General features: G+C 38.7%; 1 protein-coding gene across 9 annotated transcripts in view; it reads right to left on the reverse strand.

Moving 5' to 3' along the window:
* LOC144593628 (intersectin-2-like) overlaps nt 1–22,218 on the reverse strand; it is a 143,343-nt gene that overhangs the window by 62,757 nt on the left and 58,368 nt on the right. For 7 of the 9 annotated variants that reach the window (XM_078399493.1, XM_078399489.1, XM_078399487.1 and 4 more), the window contains 10 exons: nt 18,208–18,344; nt 16,528–16,591; nt 12,646–12,783; nt 9,581–9,672; nt 8,071–8,333; nt 7,288–7,437; nt 5,630–5,770; nt 4,193–4,280; nt 3,524–3,657; nt 1,698–1,778 (listed from right to left, as the gene is read on the reverse strand). In XM_078399493.1, coding sequence (XP_078255619.1) covers nt 1,698–1,778; nt 3,524–3,657; nt 4,193–4,280; nt 5,630–5,770; nt 7,288–7,437; nt 8,071–8,333; nt 9,581–9,672; nt 12,646–12,783; nt 16,528–16,591; nt 18,208–18,344 — 1,288 coding nt within the window. The remainder of the gene's footprint in view (nt 1–1,697; nt 1,779–3,523; nt 3,658–4,192; nt 4,281–5,629; nt 5,771–7,287; nt 7,438–8,070; nt 8,334–9,580; nt 9,673–12,645; nt 12,784–16,527; nt 16,592–18,207; nt 18,345–22,218) is intronic. The other 2 variants (XM_078399496.1, XM_078399492.1) reach the window with 1 other exon arrangement.

Raw genomic sequence — 22,218 nt, forward strand, 5'->3', positions numbered from 1 at the left:
CACTAATAATACTTTAATCCTACAAAGAAAGCATTGACATTCTGTTTACTAGGGAAATTCTGCATCTTTTTTCCCCTTTGACAACCTTCAAAATAGTAATGGAAACAACAAATGACTTTTAGAAATCCCATTTCAGCGAACAAATACTGCCTCCCATGCTCTCACTCCATCCCACCCAGATTTCCCAAGACTCCAGGGAATGAATAGATGGGCACAAAATCTTTACAACGCATAATAGGCAGCAACCTGGAGTAAATCCCCCTTCATCGAGCAAAGAATAGTTGGCTGTGATGGTAAATAATATTGGAAAGTGGTCCACAGCATACCCAGAATTGCTTCAACAGCAAAAGAGAGCAGGGAGCCTTTGTTTCATAATTTGCTAGCAGTACTGCCATTTTACATTGTCACAGAGTGAAAAATTGAAGCCAATGTGTAATACATCAACAAGCAAAAGTGCAAGAAAATGAAAATCTGAGATTAATAAGATGGTTAAAACACAAAGAGAGAAAGCATTAGTAAACCTACTACATGAAACATAGCAGCCAGCAATGAAGTATGACTGAATTGGGCACATGATATGCAACAACTGACTATAGACTTCTGCAGGAATTCAGGTATAGATTGTGCTTTACTGCTTACTATCATTTTGTTAATATACCACAGGCACTGATCTCCAGAGAGAGAAAGAGAGATAGCGAAAGGTGAAAAGAGATCCCACCTACAAGGATACTGGATAGTGTCCAGTAATACGTGTGCCCATTGTCCTCAATTATAATTCAAATGTATTGCTGCAGATTCTACCAGCACAGAAACAATCAGGCTCAAATAATCTTTTCAGGACAATCAACTACATTGTCAATATCTCTCAAAGCAAATACGCTTAATTTTGAAAGCGCAACATATTAATACAGATTTATAGGATTTTCATTAAAACAAATATTTCTAGAATTAATAAATTACCCTGTTTGGTGTAAGCTTACTGCTCACCAGGCCTTACTCTGTTGGTTCACCTGTCAAGATCAAGTGCTACCAATGATTTAATGCCAACTGGTGGGCAATTTTGTGCTATTCATCTGTAGCCACAAGCAACTGGCTCATGACTGCCACCATATATTTTCCAAAAACTATCATTCTTCAAGAGAAGGAAAAAATAGCCCGTTTCCTAAAATCAAATATTGCAACATATTTTATTTCTCATAATTTGTAAGCACTGCCAAAAACAACTTTGATTGCAGTATACATTAGTTAAACTGTGTCTAACTACTGTGGTAATCTCATTATTGCTCCCAGAATTAGGAAAATTAAGCCTAGGCCCACTCCTGCAAGTTTATGGATCTTCCTTATGTAAAATGACAGGACATGCTGTGACTTATTTTAGTTTAGAATAGATATTTTAGAAATCATATGTAAATCTACCATCTGACTGTATCCAGATAGATCTGTGTTACAGATCTTTGCTCCAAATTCTAGTACCTGCAGACTTTCACATATCCTGTTCCCTGAAAACCTGTGTTGACCTAATTTATTTTAATGTGAAAAGATAGATAGCTTGGGATTCTATTTATTAAAATAACTCCCAAAGTATTTCTGGAGCGTGTGCACTGAGGATATATCAACAAAGCACAAATGGGTAAAGGACTATGGAAACAGGAATACATGAAAGCAGAAAGAGAATAAGACTTTTTTCAGCAAACAACCTTCAATAAAAGGAACAAGCTGCTGAGACAGCCCAGCAGAGATAGAAGGCACTCAAGTACAAAGTCGTCCATTTCATCACACTGTAAAATAATAAAGTATGGGAAAAGAATAAATAAAATATTATTCGGTCACTGAATGTATACACTACATTTTGGCGAACAAGTCTGTTTAAAGAGTACACCGCAAAGAAATGGATAAAAGCATGTTAAAATAAATTCAAACCACTTTCAATTAATCCTCAAATCCAGCTGCACTGCCTTTTCAAATATCACCACAATCTGAGGCAGTATAGTATAAAAAATGAACAAGTCAAATCAACTTTAATGAACATGGTCCAATGATTTCACTAACTTTCCCAATTCACGTCAACAACTAGATACTTCTTGGATGATCAGATGGAAAATAGAAAACTACTGCACCAATCTATAAATGAGCATATATTTAAATTTGGCATAATTTTTAAATTTGTTATAGTCACTAATGCAAAAATATATGCTATATCGTGCAGTCCCACACATGTATAAAGTAATGCATAGCAAATGTACATGTAAACATAAACTACATCTAAATTCTAATGCATCTAATTATTGAAATAAATGCATTAACATAAAAGTAGAGTTTGCATTTATATAGCTTTTTTTTAAATCAGCCAAACCTTGAAGCCAAAGAGATATCTCTTAACTACAATAATGTTGTAAAGTAGGAAATGCAGTTATCAAATTTGGACATAATTAATCCCCATAAACAAGTGAAGGGTCGCGATCTGAAACGTCACCTGAATCCTCTTCTCAAGAGATGCTGCCTGATCTGCTGAGTTACTCCAGCATTTTGTATCTATCTTTGGTGTAAACCAGCATCTGGAGTTGCTTGATAGACACAAAATGCTGAAATAACTCAGCGAGTTAGGCAGCATCTCTGAAGAGAAGGAATAGGTGATGTTTCAGGCTATGACCCTTCTTCAGACAGAAGCAGTCTGAAGAAGGGCCTTGACCTGAAACATCACCCATTCCTTCTCTCCAGAGATGTTGCCTGTCCTGCTGACTTACTCCATCATTTTGTGTCTATCTGCAGTTCCTTCTTACACATTGTATAATTGCTCCTATCTAATTTGTTTGCCTCTACCTGAATTGTTCAAAGGCTGCAAAGCTTAAAATATCTCAAGAAACTGAAATTGTTTTTAAAATGGATTTATCAGGAGCAGATCCTTTATTGATGTGCAGGTTATAGAGGCCTTTTCTAGAGTGGAACCCTTTTCACTCCATTCTTGTCCCCAGTCTCCCTACCTACTTGTTCTCATTTTAACATGTTTTTCAGCCAGTTTAAACTTGGCTTCGGCAAAACAAGCAGGTACCTTCTCTTTAGTTACAAAATTGAAAAGATGACTCGGGAGAAAAAACAGCATTTAAAATCAGGGAATTATTTTAAGATCAAAGAACCAAAAGCTGGCAACAAAAATCAAAGGATCTAATTGCAAAGTCAACAAAATATCTGTTCTGTTGGGTAAACATACCAACTTTTGTTGGGAGTAACCTTTTTTTGGAAAAAAACTATTAAATGCCATCGTTGTTTAGTCAGCAGGCGCAAGTATTAAAGTTAGTCAGCACTCATAGACATGGGAGACAATATGAAAACTAAGCAAGATTCTAGATTTTGATTAGTGTCATGTGATAAAATAGGGTTTTATTTATGGGAGAGAATGGGAAAACTCATTCTCAATTATTGTTCAGTACAATGATAAAGGAATGACATTAAAACTGAGATTAAATGCAACTTTCTTCCAAATGATGATCAGGCCCACTTGTTAAAAACACTGTTTGGATATTACCTTCAATTGGCTGTTAAAAGCATCCATTTCGGAAAGTTTGTCAGCTGTCTCTTGCTCCAGTTCCTTCAGCTGTTCGCGAAGTCGTTCGCAAGTTTCTTGCTTTTCAGTATGGTTATGCTGCAACACGTCGAGTTCTATTCCAGAAGAACACACATTTTAGTAAATTTGCTAACCTAAAAATTTCTAACACACTTTTGTTTAAGACATACAAGACTGCAAAGGGTAGCCTCATTTGAGTGAAAACGGAAATGCTGAAACAACTTTGCAGATCAAACAGCATCTATGAACTTTTTTTTTAAAGGGTAACATTTCCAGCATTTTCAGTTTCCATTTCAGACATTCCATGCCATTTCAGCATCTGTATTTATTTGATTTTCAGCTTTAATTGAGCATGAAGAAGTTGTCTGCTTTCTCCTTCTGTTGACATGCTGTGGGGCAGAATATTTGAACCATCCAGAACCAGAACTATACCACTTCAGGCAGGCTTATGGGCCTTGGTTCTGGAATACAATATTTGTAGCTAATCACACAGATGGTGAAAATATGAACATCTATTGATGTTTATGTGCTTAAACTTAAAGCAACTATATCCATATGGGAAACCAGCATGGACTCTTTAAGAAAATGCAAGTGGAGTGAACATACACTTAAAGAATATGATATACTCACTCTGGTTAGAGTTGGGCTGATATTCTTTTATTTGGTTGCTCAAAGCATGCTTCACAGGGATTAGCTGATTCAGCACCCTCTGACACTCCTACAAAAACATATTGTCATAATAACACTTTCAGTTGAGTGTAAGGTAAAGTAGACAATAAAACAGATTTGCTAATAATTTAACTACAAAGTTAAAAGGTTGCAAGTATTCTCAATATAATTTTATACAGGCATTAAGTTTCAAATAAAATAAGGTGTATGCTGCAGATCCCAATTCTTGTGTTACTCTGTACAACTGCTTGTATTTCTACCTTATCATCAATTTATTCCCATCTTTGGTTTCTGTCCATAACCAATTCTCATTCAATGTCAGAGCTTTATCCCCAATCCCAGATGCTCTAACCTTGTTAGCCAAACTTACTAAAAGCCTCTAGAAATTCACAGGGTTCTCTTTATTTCTTCGAGTCATCACATCCTCAAATAACTCCATCAACTTAGTCAGATGTGAATTCTCCTTCATAAATCCCTGTGTGCTTTGCACAATCCTATTATCCTTTCCATGGAGGGCAGACGAGTCTGAAGAAGGGTCTCGACCCGAAACGTCGTCCATTCCTTCCCTCCCGAGATGCTACCTGACCCGCTGAGTTACTCCAGCATTTTGTGTCTACTTATCCTTTCCATGGAGTTCTTCTATCTCCATTAGACATTTCAGCATCTTACCCACTACTGACGTACGCAAACAAATAGTAGATACCCATTTCCTCTCTCCCTCTTTTCATAGTGCGATTACATTTGCTTCATCTCACAAAGTCTGTAAGACTTTTATATTTAGAGAAATGAAAAACTATAGTCATTGCTTTAAACAATTAAAACAAAAAAAAGTAAAAATAAAAATTATAATATTAAGGCATGAAATAAAAATCAAATATCAAAATCTGAAACTTAACTTGCCTTTTTCTTCTGAATGCCCAGGACAGGGATCCCTATTTAAATGAATGGAAAATTTGATCCTACGTCAGATCTGATTAGCCCTGGATCATAGTCTCCAGGAATTTATAAGTGCATACATTCTCAGCTCAACCCAGACTTAAGGCAAAACTTTCGAAGGTCAGGTATTTACACTGGTGCTTGCAGATAAACACTAAGAGTTCCCTTTGGACCACTGGCTTCAAACATTTTATAGCTCATGCAACTGGGATATAAAATGTTGGCACTGTCCCTTCTTTATAACCTGTGCATGAAAGTAGAGTAGATCCAGATGAATTTGTTCCATGTCAGATGCAAAATGTTTCACATTGTTATCCTTTCTCAAGAGATTTGAATAAATATGTTACAATATTTAGTGGTTTCAAAGAGGAAGCTCATCTATAATCCCATCTATATCCCATCCCAATCTCATCTATAATTATAGATTGATCTATAATCAATCTAGGAAGGAGAGGTCACCACCTGGAGCTGCTGTTGCAGAAGGTTCACTTCTGATCGCCTCTGGTCATGCTTCTGATTTATGAGATTAAGTTCATTTTCTTGAACTTCCCTTCTGTTCTTCACTTCCTGCACTTTGCTGGCCACATTTTGCCGTTTCTCACTCTGTGACAAGTAAAAGTAATAATTGCATTTAGATGTTTAAAAAATATTAAATCAATAACAGCAATTATACTGATTCAAGGAAAAGCTGGAATAACACACTAAAGAGAGTTTGTAGGGATAGTCAGTATCTCCTTGCCAAAAAAATATTAATTGCAAAACATATAATTGACACTGAGCCAAGATCAATCTGCTCTATTATCCAAAAGCTGGATTACCTTGATACGAATACCTGCAAAAGAAATATTATTCATCCAACCTGAATTTTCTATTGTCAGTTGCTCATATTTCACTTTTGTACAGGGTGGGAATGGAGGTTGGATGTTTTCAGGCCAGTGATGTATATTCCACCATCCTACAAAAGACTATATTCATAGAAATGGGTATAACAGAGGCAATGCAATTTGTCACGCTGCTTAACCCATTCACTTTCAGACTGATGATACAAATAGACTTGCGACAGTACTTACTGCTTTTGAGGAATATGACTTGCAACATTTAAAGCTGTGATATACACATTTTTCCAAGTTCAGGCTTGTTAAAATTCAGGTTTTTAACAACACAACCAAAACACCATGTTGTGTTAAGAATTTGGAAAATCCCTGGATATTTACATATTGAGAAAATTGGCTGGGATTTCAGGAACTGATTCATGGGGCTGGGCTTGAAAAGAATTGGTGCTTGCTCTTTAAATATTTCCTGTTAGACTGAGGTTGTCAAGAAGACCTAATATTTGTATATCTTTCCAGTTCATTTAACAGAGATTAACTGTGTGCACTGGACACATATTCAAAATCTTTTAAAGTACTTAGAGGCTTTTCAAGTTATAAACTTATTTAACAATATAGCATATTAAAGTCTACTATTTCAGAACATTAATTTTGATTGAACATACAACAAACTTTTAAAAAATAACACACACTCAGGTCAAAACACAATCCATCAAAAAGCATGTAGGAAGGAACTGCAGGTGCTAGTTTATACTGAAGATAGACGGTGGCGTAACTCAGTAGGTCAGGCAGCATCCCTGGTGAAAAGGGATAGATGACGATTCAGGTCAGAATCCTTCTTCAGACTGAAGTCTGACTCTGAATCCATCAAAAAGCCACTGCCTACTGAGAGCTCATTGATTAGAATGTTCTAACCAAAAACAGAATGTTACTTCCATGAAGAGATGGTACTGGTTGTAGTGGCCATGGATTTAACAGCTTGGATGAAGTCACAGAAGTTGTAATGTAGAATGAGGTAGATTTTCCTGACCTCAAATTGAGACATACAGGATCTCCCGGGCAATATAAATGTAGGACAATCATTCATGGATGAACACAAGTCTGAAGAAGGGTCCCGACCCGAAACATGTTTCATGTTTTACAGAGACGTTGCCTAATCTGCTGAGTTACTACTGCACTTTATATTACTTTTTTGTTTTCAACCAGCATCTACCATCCTTGTATCTTGAAAATTTCAGTGTTAATTAACAGTGCCAAAATGGCCAGGTGTTATTTTCCTAATCCACTTACTAAAGCTTCCAGTTCAAGTTCCAGACTTTTCCTTTTAGCCTTTAACTGGACAATCTCATCTTGTTCTCGATTCCTTTGGTTAAGTAGTTCCTGTCGCCGAATTCGCTCCCATTCAATCTGCCGCTGGCGTTCCAGTTCCTGCTTAGCTGCCTAACGGAAAACAACACAAATACAGTTACACAAAACAAGTTCCTCAAAAAGTGAAAATTTACAATTCTAAATTGTGGAAATGTGGATGCAAAAAAATCCAAGTAAATGCAAAATTGCTTTAAAGAAATTCAGTGTCATGTTGAACTGGTTCCCTGTTGCTTGAGGCAAGTACCATTAAAATATTCATTCGTGTAAAATGGATATTTTGATTTTTTTTTAAGCAGGAGCTTTCTCTCAGAAAGCTTTACATGAGTAAAGGACAGGAGGTGATGCTGAAATGCAGTTGATGACTTTTGAGTTTCTTTGGAGTCTATGGTCAGAATCACAATCAAACTTCCTGCCTCATTTCCAGAGATATTTACCCTCCAAGTCTCATGTAGACATAACCCCTCTCAATATTGTTTCAGTCAAGTTTAAGGAAACAGTTTGGTGCGATAATACAAACCCTTTTCCTTCTCAATGGTCAGGACTAGTACTTAACATTCATAAAAATCACAGCACATCATATTGAACCTGTGAAAATGTTCAACAGATTCTCCTAATTTAATATAAAATGTAGATGCATCACTTTGCTGACCAGAGAATATAAATAACGCACTGTGTTCTTTGCATTTGAAATCATTTTTCACAGACCTCTCGTTTTTCTACTTCTTTCCTCCTCTGTTCTTCCTTTTGACGTTCCAGTTCACGCTGCTTCTCCAACCTTTTCTCCAGCTCAAGCTGCTTTTTCCGTTCCTGTTCTTGCAGCTCTCGCTCCCTTCTCTCCTGCTCCTCCTTTGCACGCTGTGCTCTGCGATTAGTTTCTCGCTGTTGCTGTTCCAGAAGGGTATGCCGCCTTCGCTCCAACTCTGCATTACCCTTCACGTAGTTCGCTTTTCTTTTATCCTCGAAAGTCACTAGAAATATCAATTGCTGTCAGCTCTAAAAGAATATCTGAATAGCACAATCATCAGCAGTGAGGGTTGAAGAGAGCAATACACATTTAATTTTTCATTCTGATAGCATTTTTAAAAGTTGATTACTTATGGATAATGTGCGATTATGCGATGCCTTTATTGTAGTAACAAAATTTCAATCTTCTTTAAGACAGATGTGGAAAAGTTTGATTAAAGTTAAATTTATGTGGCAGATTAAAATGGGAAGAAATAATAAGCAAGGGATAGAGGTTTTTTTTCATGTTGGTTAGTGTTGCCCTAGAATCCATTTGGTTCATAAGTTCAAACAAAACAAGTAATATTAAAATGTGCAGATCCACAGTCTAAAAAAAACTAAAGATTAGCTCAGCATTCAGGCTCCTGTCGACAGAAACCATGAGTATCTGTAACAACTCTCTATGGTTATTGTTCATTTAATTTATATCTCTAACACTGACACCAATAGGATTATCGTCAATAGCTGCAGAATATAAATATAGCAACTTTAATTAAACTTGCAATATTACTTAAGTGTATTTGAAATATAGCAAATCGTTTTAATAGGGACAATTTCATTTTTGGAATTTGATTAGTTTTTAATAAACTGCAGGAGTCCAAGTCTCACTGATTGGTTTCTATGGAATTGACATTAATATACAATGTTTACACACAATCTCTGCCTGATTAAAAAGTCACCTGCTGCTTCTATTCCTTTTAAAACCAGACACTACTTTGTTTTAGATTACTAGCTAATATCATGCCAACACTAAATAATTGAGCACTAAGAAAGAACTATATGGAAAATGGTTGGACCTGTGCACATTGAAAAGAAAAGGGCAGGGATTTCAGCAACTGCTTCATGGGACTGGTCCTGAAAAGAGCTGGCACTTGACAGGATAAAATCATGACCTTTTCTATCATTCACTGACAGGTAAAACTTGTTAAGGATATGCTTGCAGGCTTTGAATAGAAGGCATAAAAAAACCATCTAATTTAATGTTTAACGTTACTTCAGGAACATTACTAATGCAGTGGAGTTTACGTGCATGTTTGAATAGATTTTGATGCTTTATAGCAATGCAGTATTTCCTAGGGATTCATAAAGTTTGTCTACTTCTTTATTGCAATTTTCGACAAGATGGTAACTGTGATAATGACTTATCTTTCTTCAATATTACCTAATCTATTAATGCAAGATAGAGAAGATACATGCAGACCAATTAATTTACCAGGTGACTTTTTCTGGGGTTCCTGGATTTCCTCTGCTATTTCCTGATACTGAGGTTGTGTTCCATTTATTCCTTCACCCCATTTGCTTGATCTAAAAGGAAAAAAATCCCATAAAAATCAATCTTTCCCAAATCATGCAGGTAATGATGCAAATGGTATTTGTGCAGTTTCATCAGAACTACTTCATTAGATTTTTGTAAACTAAATTTCTTCCATAAAAATTCAAGTCAGATGCAGGAAGAATAAAGAAAATTGGACATCTTCTATTATAACAAGTATTGCTGATCTTTAAATGCAGCATCTGCCATTTTCAGCATCATGTTTAAAACTGAAACTGTTCAAAAGCATTCCAGGTCCCCCGACCTACCATTGGTCTGGGTCAGGACAGAAGCAATTGGCAAGGATTTTTCTTATGGAATATGCTGCTGGTTCAGATCATTGTAGAAATATATCTTTTAAAAGTCCATATTCCCAGTGCAGTTGATTGAGCTGCTGCCTCTCAAAGCCAGAAACACGGGTTCGATCCTGACCATGGGTGCTAACTGTGTGGAGTTTACATGTTCTCCCTGTGACCATGTGGGTTTCCTCTGGGTGCTCCTGTTTCCGCCCCCCATAACCCAAAGGGGGAGTCTGTAGGTTAATTGGCCTCTGTAAATTATTCCTAATGTGTAGGAACTGGATGAGAATGTTGGAGCAAGTATGAAGGAGTGATCGATTGTCGGCATGGACTCGGTAGGCCGAAGGGCCTGTTTCCATGCTGCATCTCTAAACTCTAAATTCCGGGTTCTTAAATGAATGTTGTATCTGTGGGAGTGGCAGTGCCTGAGATGAAGTGCTGTGATTGAGGACAAGTGCTGAGGCTTTGACTTGAGAGGCTAAGTGGAGGTAAAAAGTAAGACAAGGTCTTTTTTTTCCCACCATTTCCTCTTTTGTCTTAGAGCAGTGAAAATAGAAGTTAGAGCAGTGGTATGCTCCTCCTGCAGGACAATTAACACATACCAAGCAAATTAACCTACATACCTGTAAGTCTTTGGAGTGTGGGAGGAAACCGAAGATCTCGGAGAAAACCCACGGGGTCATGGGGAGAACGCACAAACTCTGTACAGACAGCACCCGTAGTCGGGATCGAACCCGGGTCTCTGGTGCTGCAAGCTCAGTAAGGCAGCAACTACCGCTGCACCACCGTGCTGCCCTGCAATGCTAGCATTTATTTCGAGAAGACTAGAATATAAAAACAGGGGTGTAATGCTGAGGCTTTAAAAGGCGCTGTTCAGACCACATTTGGAGTATTGTGAGCAGTTTTGGGTACCATATCTGGGGAAGGATGTGCTAGCATTGGAGTGGGTCCAGAGGAGGTCAGGAATGAGTGGGTTAACATACATTAAAGGACTGGACAAGCTAGATGCAGGAAAAATGTTCCCAATGTTGGGGGAGTCCAGAACCAGGGGCCACAGTCTAAGACTAAAAGGGAGGCCATTTAGCTGAGGTGAGAAAAAACTTTTTCACCCAGAGAGTTGTGAATTTGTGGAATTCTCTGCCAAAGAAGGTAGTGGAGGCCAATTCACTGGGTGAATTTAAAAGAGAGTTAGATAGAGCTCTAGGGGCTAGTGGAATCAAGGGATATGGGGAGAAGGCAGGCACAGGTTACTGATTGTGGATGATCAGCCATGATCACAATGAATGGCGGTGCTGGCTCGAGCGGCCAAATGGCCTCCTCCTGCAACTATTTTCTATGTTTCTATGATAAGCATTTGAAGACACTGAGCCTGTACTCGCTGGAGTTTACAAAGGATGAGGAGGGTGTGAGGGGAACACCTCATTGAAATTTAATGAATAATGAAAGGCATCAATGGAGTGAATGTGGAGAGGATGTTTCCACTAGTGGGAGAGTCAACTCCAATAAAAGGAGGAATTTCTATAGTCAGATGGTGGTGAATCTATGGAATTCATTGCTACAGATGGCTATGGAGGCAAGGTCAATGGATAGTCAATGGAGATTGGCAGATTCTTGATTAGTAAGGATGTCAGGGGTTATGGGGAGAAGGCAGGAGAATGGGGTTGAGAGGGGTGGATAGATCAGCCATGATCGAATGGTGGAATGGCTTGATGGGCCGAATGGCCTAATTCTGCTCCTAGAACATGAACTTTATCTACATAGAGAATGGTGGAGGAAGTTGAGACATGTTCAGTAACAACATTTCAAAGTTAATTGGACAGATAAATGGAAAGATTTAGAATGATATGGTCTAAATCTGGGCAAATGGGACTAGATTAGATGGGACGACTAGGTTGATATGGACGTGTTGGGCTGAGGAACATGTTTCTGTGCTGTGTGACCTTTTTGACAAATAGATTTCAAATAGACTTCTAGATTTTCAAAATCACATTAATGATCATACATTGCATATAGTTTTATATTTAAATCATAGGTAATCTTCAGCCAATATGCTCAATTTCTTTTAAAAGCTAGTTCTTTAGTTAGTTGAAACATGAATTAGGTGATAGAAAGATAAGTTTCGGGGAGCAGAAGGAATTACATGAGCAACCACTTCCCCATGTACCAGTTTAAACAAAATGTCATGGGAAGCACTCTCAACTCCTTTATATTTATCCACTATATTTTGCAGACTCATTTTTTAACTTTGAAAACATAAACTGATTTATCAGTTTAAATAATGCTGTCCATTTTCTACTGCACTTTAGCCACGTCCTTATCTTTATATGAGAAAAGACAAATTTTTCAACAGACAGACATTGCTGGATTTTTAGATTAATATTGCGAAAAGGAATTGTTGAATTGATTATTAATGATTGTTCACATTCTCGGAACGTACCATATCTAGCACAGCATAGCACTTAATCTTGTACCCTTAATTTCTTTATCTGTGCACGGCTTGATTGTAATCATGTATAGTCTTTTCTTTCTCTGGATAGCACACAAGCAAAAGCTTTTCAATGTACCTGTGACAATAATAAACTAAACTAATCCTAAAGAGAATTAAATGGTGTGGAAACCAAAATACAAGGATCATGCAAGCATACCAAGAAACAGAGAACTACTTACCTAAATGAAGGAGGTGTCAGTTCTGGGGGTAGAGTGATGGGGAGAGGCTGACCAGACTTAGCTACATCAATTAAATGCATTGTTAAAATAAACTCTTCCGCCCGGAGTTTCCCATCCTGATCAACATCCGCCAGGTTCCTGAAATTTAACAGTATGATCAAGGAAGAAGATTAAGACATGCTTTTACTTTGGCCAATTGACAACGATTAATTCTCTGAACGAGGTGGATAATTGCTAATTTTACAAAATATATCCCACGGATTACTGTCATATTCTTTTACAATAAAGTACGATGGTGTCCGTTCAGCCATTGGGTTGGTAATGCCTCTTGGAATAATCCAATTCCCTTCACTTAAAATCCTGTAACCTATTACTAAAAATCAAGAGTATAGGAACCATTCTAATCTGAAGTTCATACAATATTGTCTCCACCCCCCATAGGAACAAGCCCAACCAAAAAAGATCCTGCTGCAATTTTTGACAACCGTCTTCGCTATCTAGAATACCACCCACTTTCGTGTAATCTGCAAATTTACTAATTATGCCATGTACGTTCTCATCCAAATCATAAAAGACAAGTAGCAGAGTAATTAAAAATATTCTGCAAATCTAAAAAAAACTGCAGATGTTGGAAATCTAAAATCAAATCAGAAATTGCTGGAATCATTTGGTTCAGGCAGCATCTATGGAAAGAGAAACAATTAATGTTTCAAGTCCTGAAATCTTGATCAGAACTGGGAATGCGACAAGACTAGCTATTTATCTGTAGCAGCGAAGGTGCAGGAAGGTTTGGTGGGACAAAAAGAATCTCTGAATGGGGCGAGATAAAGTATCTGGAAATGACAGTTGGTATGTATTGCTAACAGCAGGTCAGAATATAGAGTCACAGAGCGATGCAATGTGGAAACAGGCCCTTTGGCCCAACTTGCCCATATTGGCCAACATGTCCCAGCTATACTAGTCCCACCTGCCTGCGTTTAGTCCATATCCTTCCAAACCTGTCCTATCCATGTACCGAACTGTTTCTTAAACGTTGGGATAGTCCCAGCCTCCTCTGGCAGCTTGCTCCATACACCCACCACCGTTTGTGTGAAAACGTTACCCCTCAGATTCCTATTAAGTTATTTCCCCTTCACCTTGAACCTATGTTCTCCAGTCCTCGATTCCCCTACTCTGGGCAAGATATTCTGTGCATCTACCAGATTTATTCCTCTCATGATTTTATACACCTATTAATAGGAGAATAAAAGGCAAACTGATGACAAGAATCTGCAGATGCCGGAATCTTGTGCAAAACACAAAGTGCTGGAAGAACTCGGCGGGTTAAGCTGAATTTTTCAGTCTGGAGAACGGTCCCGACCCAAAATGCCGCCTGTCCATTTCCTCCCCAAACGCTACCTGATTCACTGACTTCCTCCAACACTTTGTGTTAAGGCATAATGATGACAGGCAAACATGGCCAATTTTAATATTGAAAGAAAAAAAAGCAAGTTACCCAAGGTTGGAATATTCAATATTCCCATGTTGATTGTACATTTCGTCTTGGTCACCACTCTAACATGGGGAACAATTTTGATGCAATTCCACTTGCATGTAAATGTTGACAACTCCTAGATCTCGCTCTTACAAAACATCCATTGCAATGAGCCACACCTTCTTAAAAGTTAAACATTGGGAAACCAGACACAATCATCTTGAGTCCCTCAGGCTAATCCCATTATTCTTGCCACTGAATTCTTTCCCCACCCAACAAATATTTTAGGCTGAACCAACCAGTTCAACTGGATTGAGACACCAAGTCCATTTCTTCTCCATTGCCTATTTCCCACTTTTAATCGTCACGATTTCTGTTGTAACCCACCCATCTGCCACTGAAACTCCAAATCGCACCTGGTCCCCTCCAGGAAAAAGCTGCTTCGCATTCTCCTGACTGGCAATATCATCCAAAACCATTTCTGTAACTATAAGCACATCTTGAATCTGCTAACCCTCAGCCTTGGAGCACTGCAAGGCTGCGTACTCTTCCCCTCGTTTACTCTCTCTACACCAACGACTGCACCTCCACAGACTCCTCTGTCAAGCTTCTCAAGTTTGCAGCCGACACAACCCTGATTGGACTGATCCAGGATGAGGAGAAATCTGCCCACAGACAGGAAGTGACACAGCTGGCGTCCTGGTGCCATCGCAACAACCTGGAGCTCAATGCTCTTAAAATAGTGGAATTGATTGTAAACTTTAGGAGAGCTCCCCCTCCCCCCACTCACCTTCAACAACACCACAGTCACATCTGTGGAGTCATTTAAGTTCCTTGGAACCATCATCTCTAGGGATCTTAAATGGGAGGCCACCATCGACTCCACAGTCAAAAAGGCCCAACAGAGGATGTACTTCCTGCGGCAGCTGAGAAAACACAATCTGCCACAGACAATGATGGTCCAGTTTTATACTGCCTTCAGAGAGTCTGTCCTCACCTTCTCCATCATGGTCTGGTTTGGCTCAGCCACCAAGCATGACATCCGGAGGCTGTAGCGCATGTTCGATCAGCTGAGAAGGTTGTTGGCTGCAACCATCCCCCCATCGAGAACTGTACACTGCAAGGGCCAGGAAGAGAGCAGGCAAGATCATCTCTGACCCCTCTCACCCTGACCACAAACCTTTTGAAGCACTTCCCTCTACAAGGCGACTCTGGACAGTCAAAGCCACCTCATAAAAACAGCTTTTTTCCACGAGCAGTAGCCCTACTCAACAACCAAAAGTCTGTAGCCTCCTTTTTTCTGATATTTTATTTCATTCTTCACATGTTTAAATTATAATGTTTTATTCTTAATTGTTTACTGTATATCATGTTGTTACTTGCGAGCAAAGCACCAAGGCAAATTCCTTGTATGTATACATACTTGGGTAATAAAATGTATTCAATTCAATAATGTCTGTATTTAATCCTCCGTCTTCCAGATTATCTATAATCCCCACATGAGCTAGTCTTTGTTGAGCACTGGTCTCAGCACCACTAATTCAAAACATTAGCCATGACTTTAACACTTTCATAATCTCAATTCCCTTATTTGCGTGAATACAACTCCATCTCTAATCTCTTCTGCATTTTATGCATTTACCCTTCATTTTATGGCATTGCTTACAGCTTTGAAATTCTTTCTCTAAATCCCTTTTGATATGTATTTTCACTCAATTCCACAAGATATCTTGGCAAGCCTGGACAAATTGGGCTGAAGCACCTGCATCTGTGCTGTTTGACTCTATTACACTTCCTCATATAAGTTTCTTTTAAAAGCAAAAAACAAAGGATCTCAGCAGGTCAGGCAGCATCTGTGGGGGGAAATGGACACATTATATTTCTGGCCAGGATCCTTCTTCAGATTTCATCTGTCCATTCCCTCCATAGATGCTGTGTGACCGACTGAGTCAGGGTCACAATTCCAGCATCAACAGTCTCTTGTGCCTCCATAACCTTCTTCCACTCATTTAAGCTTTATTAACCTTAGAGAAATATCCACCTCATCAGGATATTTGCCAAAGTGTTGAATGCTGAAGTTGGAAATGCAGCTTTACATCTCCAGCTCCAGCATTCAACACTTTGGAAATATTTTTGCATTAAAAGTGTCGTCTAAGGTCAAGTACTGATAAATATTCTTAATAAGAATAATAACATGTTGTTGTCAGCAAATTTCTCAAATACTACCACACTCGTTGCAATTTTCTTTATTGTAAACAAAAAAAGCTTCAAAATCATGGTCGGTTAAATCATGCGTAGGTTAATTCACACAATAATCATCAACTAATAGTTTGAATTATATTTGAAAACCAGATTCATTAAAACCAAAACAATTTATGAAAATAATGCTTAATCACAACAACACTCACCATATGGTGGCTAATTGATTGTGAGACAAATTGGACTGAACAAGAGCATTCTTGGCTTGAGGACCTAAAAATAAATTCCAATTATTAGCAGGCTAGTACATTATACAGCTACACCACTAAGTTCACCCTCATCATTTACACTGTACTATTGCTGATCAAAACAGTCTAATTAGCACTGTCATAACTATTTGGACCTGTAAATGGACAGAATTTAAATTACTATTGCATCTTGATGTTTAGCATGGGATGAAAAAGTTACTATCTAATTTAAAGTGGACTTGAGAGCACTATGCAGGTGCCAAAACTCTGAGTTTAAGTGCATGAGGCAGCACAGTGGTGCAGCTGATTGAGCAACTGCTTCACTGTGCCAGACACCCGGTATCCATCCTAACCTCAGGTGCTCTCTGAGAGAAGGCAGGTACAGGTTACTGAGCTGGATGATCAGCCATGATCATATTGAATGGCGGTGCAGGCTCGAAGGGCCGAATGGCCTACTGCTGCACCTATTTTCTATGTTTCTATGTATGTTTACACTCTTCCTGTGACTGCGTGGGTTTCCTCCCACATTCCATAGATGTGACCGCTTGTAGTTTTATTAGCCACTGTAGATTTTCCCCCTAGTTTGTAAAGTGGGATAACACAGATTGAGTGTGAACAGGTGATCGATAGTTTGAGGACTTGATGGACCAAAGGGACTGTTTCCATGTTGCATCTTTAAATTAAATTAAACAGTTGCATCTGAATCGTTTAGTTCATTATTGTCATGTGTACCATGGCACAGTGAAAAGCTTTTGATGCATGCTCTCCAGTGAAGTAATACACAATTACAATCAAGCCATCCACATTGTACAGATAAAAGGATAAAGGGTACAACATTTAGTGAAGATAAAGTCTGAGAATATCCTTAGAACACTACAGTCAAGGACCAGGCCCTTCGGCCCACAATGTCTGTGCCAGACACAATGCCAAGTTAAATTAGTCTCCTTTGCCTGCACGTGATTCATATCTCCCCCTACCCTGCATAATCATGGCCTAACAGCCCCTTAAATCCCTCCACTATCACTCAGTCATAGAGCCCATTAGAACAGAAAAAGACCCTGCAGCCCAACTCGCCCATGCTGACCAAGATGTCCCTTCTAAGCTAGTCCCACCTCCCCGCGTATGGCCCATATCTCTCTAAACCTTTCCTATCCACATACCTGTGTTTTCTCTCCTGGCATGGTGGAACTTCTCCCTTACACAGATTCTGTCCAGCGTCTGGGGCCGAGTTTTAATTATATTCCAAAGTTATATATGAATCAGTGATGACGAAGCTGATGATTGTGTCTCTGAATATTTAAATGGCAGATTGCCCTGGATTTCCTTGTCTGCACTGCCAGTTGCAAAAGTCTGAACTTACTGACAGATTTGTAATTGGCTCCACCTCCAAATTCCACCTGGAGATGAAAAATCAGTGCCCCGTCTCTTTGGAGTTTCATGTCATGAAATGGGGAATTGTCATGATGTGCCAGTCTGCAAACGATTATAGCTTCTGCAGTTCCTTGTGCCTCCAGTCTTGTACAGCTGTCGCATCACTTCTACCCCTCTAATAATCACTTCTACCCTACAATTAAATCACCAACACCATGTGTGCAGCAAAGAAACGGATTTTTCAATAACTAGCACGTATACTTCACTAACCTGACAGGAAACCACTCATGGATTTATCAAGGCTGTTGAAGATCTGGCGGTATTTGAGCCTGCTGGACTGAGGGACCCCCCAGTCAGTGAAACTCATTTTGGGTGAAGCAGGAGATGCAGTGGATGATGATGAACTGCTGCAAAAAGAGAAACAAACGGCAATTAAAAAATTTCAGCCACAAACATTTGCTTTTATGTTGGTCCTATGAAGTTAAAGCACTGGCATGAACTACCGTTGAACAGATACACAAAATAATTACACTAATAATAAAAAGACAATTAAATATATACATTTCCCCATTTCAATCTTACTGCTTTACTTGCTACATTTTCCAAAAAGACAACTTATATTGGAGTGTGTTCAACATTCAAAAGACCCCTTTTCAAGTAGGAACCTTAATACTGTTTCACTTAATTCATTTAGTACACTTCATCAAAAATAAATCAATGGTAGAAATCTTGTCTAATTTATCTTTTTCCAAAACAGTGGAAATGCAGCATTTTCATCCAATTGCCCACCTTTTACCATGTACTGGTAGTAATTATAAGCAAATTTTGGGTGTAACACATCTCAAATTCTATCTATCCATCAAAGTAACATAGTAAGATGAAAAACATGGGCAAATTAATTCTTATTTAAATATGATTACTTTTTGGTCTGAAATAAACCATTTTATTGTTGAAACATTGCCAGCTCCTCGTAACTAGTTTATAAACTATTTTGGTCTTTTGCTCATATCACCATACACTATTCTGCCTTGCTGAAAAACTTACATTTGACACAAAGGACTAGAACACAACTTCAATCCTCTCATCCTTTTGGGAACAACTTTCAAATTTAATTAGTTTGAAACAAAGTGCATCACAACAACTGAACGCTCGTAAAAGGATATCAAGTTTTTCCTTCCTCCAAGTTCAAAAAATTGTATTTTAAAGTACATCAGCAAAGATTAAAATCATTCTGTACTGAATTCACAAACAGTACATTTATTCATTTATACAAAATACTCTCACTTCTAAAAGGGTACTTTATACTTTCATGTCTAATTCATGAATATATTAATAAAGCATTTTTGTTTTATCTAAATTCCCAAACTTTTCAATAACATATCATTTGTTAAAACAAAGGTGTTTAATTAAATTATCAAAATATTTTCTTCACACTCTACAACATATCTGTTGTAAAGACCAACAATAAATCTTCTTTGACATGTCAATGAACACTGAAAAAGGTGCACTTTTACCTAATTGAAACAAACCTTCTGCCTGCCAAATGTGGGTAAGAATTAAATATCAAATTCCTCACAGCTATTTGAAGACATCAATCTAACACAGTAATCTGTAGCTAAACAACAGCACTCTTACTTGTAGGCAAGAGCGTTTAGCGGAAAAAACCCATAATAGAAAGAAATTCCTTACATTATGAAACTACATTAATTAAATTGAGAGCCAAATCCCAATTAAAATATGTATCTCATTAGCAAACCATTAATTATTACATGACACTGGCATACTTCCATTTGTGTTGAATAACTTCAATATTTATTAAACAAAGCCACCTGCTAAGCATATTGAAATGCTCCCCCTTATTCAGACAAGGTGTTTAATGAAATATTTGCAAATGTTTCACTAACCATTTTCTTTGACACATTTCAGAAATTGCAAACTGATTTTAACATGTGAAAGGGAAGCATTTCTAGACAAATTAATAATCAAGGATAAAGAAGTGCAGCGGGTTTCTCCATATTAAAACTTAAATGCATTAGATTTCCAATGCAAAGGGCTGCTTTGTTTCTGAGCAATTTAGTAAATACTAAAAGTACAATGCACACTTAATTAACACATTTAAAATGGTAATAATAAAAACATCTGGTTTGATTTGGACAGTTAGGTAAATCTTTAAAACAGTTGCAAGACTGATAAGGTTGTCATAGTAGGGGATTCTAACTTTCAACAAAATATAGACTGGAACTGTCAAAGTGCCAAGGGTGGAATTTGTCAAATGTGTTCAGGAAAGTTTCTTCAGGCAACATGTAGCAGACTCCACAAGGGAAAGCTTGACTTACTCTTAGGAAATTGGGAAGGGCAAGTGACTGACGTGTCTGTGGGTGAACCTTTTGGGACCAATAACCACTGTTCTATTTGCTTTAAAATAGTTATGGATGAAGATAGAGTGTCATAGAGTGAAATAGTGTGGAAACAGGCCCTTCAGCCCAACCTGCCAACACTGGTTGCACTAGTCCCACCACCATCTTCACTATCTGCAAAACTACCCACTTTTGTACCATCAGTAAACTTGCTAATCTTGCCATGTATGTTCCCATCCAAATCATTGATGTAGATGACAAACAGTAACGGGCCCAGCAGCGAACCCTGAGGCACACCACTAGCCACAGTCTGAGAAGTAATCTATCTCTCCTTGGATCCCATGTGATCTAACCTTCCAGAGCAGCCTTTCATGCGGAACCTTGTCGAATGCCTTACTGAAATCCATGTATACAACATCTACAGCTCTGCCCTCATTAGTCATGTCTTCAAAAAACTCAATTAGATTTGTGAGACACAACCTCCCATATACAAAACCATGCTGACTATCCCTAATTAACCCTTGTCCATCCAAATGTCTGTATATCCTATCCCTCAGAATACTCTCCAGTAACTTTCCAACTACAGATGTTAAGCTATAGTTCCCAGCATTTTCCCTGCAGCCCTTCTTGAATAGAGGCACAACATTAGCCACTCTCCAGTCTTCTGGCACCTTTCTTGTATTTAAAGACGACTCGTAAATTTCAACCAGGACTCCCGCAATTTTCTCTCTAGTTTCCCACAATGTCCCCGGGTATATCTGATCAGGCCCTGGAGATTTATCTACCTTCATACCTTTATCTACCTTCAGCACTTCTTCGACCATAACACTGACTGCTCTCAAGACACTTCCATTGACTGTCCCAAGTTCCTCTGTCCTCCTGTCTTTCTCCTTGATAAATACAGAGGAGAAATACTCAGGGGACCTTGCCCATCTCCTGTGGCTCCGCAGAGGTGACCGCTTTGATTCCTGAGGGGTCCCACTCTCTCTCTAATTACCCTTTTCCCCCTTTATGTATTTATAAAATCACGGGATTGTCCTTAATGCTTTCTGCCAGAGCTATCTCCTGGCCTCTTTTTGCCCTTCTCATTTCCTTTTTTAGTTTATTCAGTTCCCGACACTCCTCCAGGGATGCACTTGATCCCAGCTGCCTATACCTGTCCCATGCGTCCTTCTTATTCTTGACCAATGCCTCAATTTTCCTCGTCAGCCAAGCTTCCTTACATTTGCCTGCCTTGCCCTTCACTCTAACACAGCGCGGGCCCTCAAGTTCTAAATTAGGGCAAGGCCAACTTTTATGGTATTAGCAACTTGCTAAAGTTGAATGGATTAGGTTGTTTGGGGGAAAGAAACATCCGCAATGTGGGATGCTTTTAAAAGTGTGATGACATTTCAGGCCAAGCATGTTTCTGCTACAGTGAAGGGCAAGGCAGGTGGGAGGAAGGAAGCTTGGATAATGAGAGAAATTGAGGCTCTAGTCAGGAAAAAGGAGGAGGCATGGGACAGGTATAGGAACTGGGATCAAGTCTATACCTGGAGGAGTTTCAGAAACTGAGAAGCATCTTAAGAAGGGAATAAGGAGGGCATAAAACTGGCAGGAGATAGTTTGGGCAGATACTATTTAGGAAAATCCAAAGAGATGTTATAAGTATATGAAGTGAAAGAGGGCAACTAGAGAGAATAGAGCCCCTCAGAAACCAGCCGACATCTCTGTGTAGATCCACAGGAGGTGGGCAACGTCCTCAGTGAATATTTCTCTTCTGTTTTTATCATGGAGAAAGACATGACGACTAGGGAACTTGGAACAGTTAAAAGGAACGTCTTCAGGACAGTCCGTACTATGGTCAAGGAGGTGCTGGACGTCCAAAGATGTACGAAGGTGGATAAATCTCCCAGGCCTGATCAGATATATCTGAGCACACTGT

Source organism: Rhinoraja longicauda, chromosome 5, assembly GCF_053455715.1.
Source record: "Rhinoraja longicauda isolate Sanriku21f chromosome 5, sRhiLon1.1, whole genome shotgun sequence".
NCBI lineage: Eukaryota > Metazoa > Chordata > Chondrichthyes > Rajiformes > Arhynchobatidae > Rhinoraja > Rhinoraja longicauda.